This window comes from Octopus bimaculoides, chromosome 11, assembly GCF_001194135.2.
Source record: "Octopus bimaculoides isolate UCB-OBI-ISO-001 chromosome 11, ASM119413v2, whole genome shotgun sequence".
In the NCBI taxonomy this organism is placed as follows: domain Eukaryota; kingdom Metazoa; phylum Mollusca; class Cephalopoda; order Octopoda; family Octopodidae; genus Octopus; species Octopus bimaculoides.
The window spans coordinates 9414505-9417589 of record NC_068991.1 but is presented as its reverse complement, the minus strand read 5'-3'; the positions used below and the strand labels follow the sequence as shown (position 1 = coordinate 9417589).

At 35.4% G+C, this 3085-nt stretch overlaps 1 protein-coding gene across 9 annotated transcripts in view; it reads left to right on the top strand.

Moving 5' to 3' along the window:
* The window catches only part of LOC106880011 (sodium channel modifier 1), a 42405-nt gene that overhangs the window by 38276 nt on the left and 1044 nt on the right, over positions 1 to 3085 (top strand). For all 9 annotated transcript variants that reach the window (XM_014929802.2, XM_014929800.2, XM_014929798.2 and 6 more), the window contains exon 6: positions 454 to 1004. In XM_014929802.2, the coding sequence (XP_014785288.1) occupies positions 454 to 1004 (551 nt within the window). The remainder of the gene's footprint in view (positions 1 to 453; positions 1005 to 3085) is intronic.

Below are 3085 nucleotides of genomic sequence, written 5' to 3'. Positions count from 1 at the left end.
ATATATATATATATATATATATATAAATGAAGGATTGTGTGAAGTCCTTGTTGAAAGCATGTAAGATACGGGAGGTCAATTGGGAAAGCAATGCTTGTCATCGCTGCCAACAGAGGAAACAAATAGGGGCCTAGGAATAGCAATAAGAATCTACTTTTGTATTCAGCCTGTAACTAAGATCTCTAATTGTCTCATTCAGCCTTGCCATTGGATCTGGTTCTTGGTTCTGTTATGAGCAGCTAATCCTCTCACCTTGAACTTATTAGGCACCAGATGGCTGTCTTATACAACATAATGGGTTCCATTATATTTGAGAGAGTCGACAACAATAGGTTCCATGATATATGAGAGAGAGAGAGTGAGTGAGTAAGCAAGCAAGCAAGCAAGCAAACTCAATGCTTTTTCTATATTTTTTATTGACATATTAAAATTGTGTCTTGTTGGCTGTTGCAGGCACCTGAGAAATGCACTTCAAAACTTCAGCTGAGACCTTATGACCGGAAACCCACAATTGATCTTTCAAGCACACCCACCGACAACATTAATCTACCATCTTTTACTTCCACACATACTTCCAAACATACATTTTCATCTGGTGTAAAATCCCCTTATTCACATTTAGCCGAACAGAATAAGGAAACAAAGCCATTAAGGCCCTATGTGAAGAAACAGAGACTTCCTGAAAAAACTGTAAAAAGCTCATCTCTGAAGCTTAGTAAAGTATATGGCCCTGTTCAGACAAAAGTTAAAGACCAAAAACCTAATGATCATATTCAAACGAAAGTTTTGGAAGATAGAAAAGTCGAATGGGACAAATTCAGTAGTCAGGTTCAGAAAAAGAGAAGACTGTTGCCTGACACTGTAGAAAGGACAGGCCCTCAATCTGCAACTAAGATTTCTGAATCTATTCCATCAGCAGAGCAGCAGACTATATCAGGATCTCAAGAGGCTTCCAAAGTTGTTGAAAAGAAAGAATTAGCAGAAAAATATTGGCAGCTTTCAGGGTAAATAAGCAGTGTTTCTACATTTTTTCTGTTCTTTTCTGTTCTTTTCTGTTTGTGCTGTTCTGTAGCCATTGATTGCTCACTATTTTTCTTTTACTGGTTTCAGTTGGACCATGGTCATGCTGTCGCGTTGTCTTCAAAATAAAGTTGTTTATATTACTTTTCTTTTTTTTTCAGCTACTGCTTAAAGAAATTCATATATTTCAATAAGATTTTACAAGGGGTAAAAGTGACTATACCTTGAAATTTTAACATATTGAACATCAGGTTCAGTCTCAATGTGTGGCACCTTGGGCAAGTGTCTTCTGCTATAGCCCTATTTGGATCAAAACCTTATGAGTGAATTTGATAGATGGAAACTGAAAGAAGTGTCGTATATATATATATATATATATATATATATATATATATACATACACATACACACACACACATATATCGTTGCTATTATGATAAACTTTCGTATGTCCAAATTTGTCCAAATTCTTTTGGTCAAACTATTGTATCTCCAGCAGCTTCAGATGCCAAGATATCAAAGATTATCAAAGTGTATTACAATGGTTTTGCTATGGAATGGCGAAACTACTTTTTTGTTTTCTGAAAAAGCAACGTTTTGGACTTAAAACACTTTTGCATAATAGCAACCTTATATATATACATACGTATGTATGTATGTATGTGTGTGTGTGTTAATACCTCCTCATCTTGAACTTGGAGGCACAAATAATGCACCTGTTTGCATCATTGTCAAGAATTCTGTTCCTAGTCGTTTGTACTATAATTATTTCTTAGACACGTGCACACATGTATGAGGTGCGTTTCAGAAGTTTCGAAACTTTTCAGGAGAGACAATACAAAGCTCTAATCTTCAAAGTAGGGTCTTTTGTAGCATTCCAGCCACTTTGTGAAGATCCTATGGGAGTCCCCCAAAGTGAAAATATCCAATTTCCATCTTCAGTCAGCTGTGACAAGAGTGTTTGGTAGGTTATGCTCAAAGTGTTGTTACAGCCATCTCCTTCAATCTGTAAACAAAAAAAAATTGTTGCCAAGCCAGTTTATTAGACGTATAGTATTGTTTTACTAAAATTACAGTAATCTCGAACCATCTGGAACGCAACTCCTATTTTAGCTTCTTGTACGATACGGTTCCGCATTAGTTACCTTGCCTCGAACAACCCAAAACGACTCTAATTTTCCTTGCCTTTCTTTTTTTTAATTATTTAAACGATCTAAAAGACTTTCTAATGGAAGGGAGAAAACTTTTAATCTCTTCTCAATTCGTAACGCGCGCGTTTTTGTGTCTTTATTTTTGTTGAAATTTTACGTTTTTTCTTACAATATTTTTCGTTGAAATATGACCGTCATTCATTTTTTTTCAACAGCGTATTTGACGAATTAATGTAGGTAGACCCTGTTAGTTTTGGAGGTGATAGTCAGAGTAATATTTTTTTCTCTTTTTCCGTGCATACAAGTGACCTCTGTCAAATTTCGATCTGTCAGATTTCGATAATAATCATTTACCTTGAAATCCAAATGTAATTTGTTTCATCAATATATCCACGACGAATGGCCAATCCATTATCCATTTCCATCATACTTTTATGGCTGGATGTCCTTAAGGCTAACCACTTAAGAGTGTAGTGGGTACATTTTTTGTGGAACGTTTAGTAGAGAAGTTTGCATGCCCTCAACAAGACTAAAGCGTTGTCTCGTCACCGTCAATCATAACTAGAAAAGAGACAGTTACCCTTAATTATCTGTATAATAACTAATAGGAAACCGATAAAGTTGAAATAGGTAGTTACAACCCATTGCAGCTTCTGCTTCTAGAGTCTACAGATTTGGACTTAAAATTATAGTTACTTAAAATGAAAAAAAAAAAAAAAAATTGTAAAATACAATTATCTCCCTTGATATTTAGAATACGTCTTTTCCCTTTGTTCGGTTATGTCCCCTGTTACTATGCTAGAGTTCTCTCCCTTCGCATTAGGGTTTTGAAAAATTTTGAGTGAACGTGGGTGGACACTTGTATGTTGTCCTTTGAATTGCTAAAAACTGACCAAATCTGCATGGAATGTTGT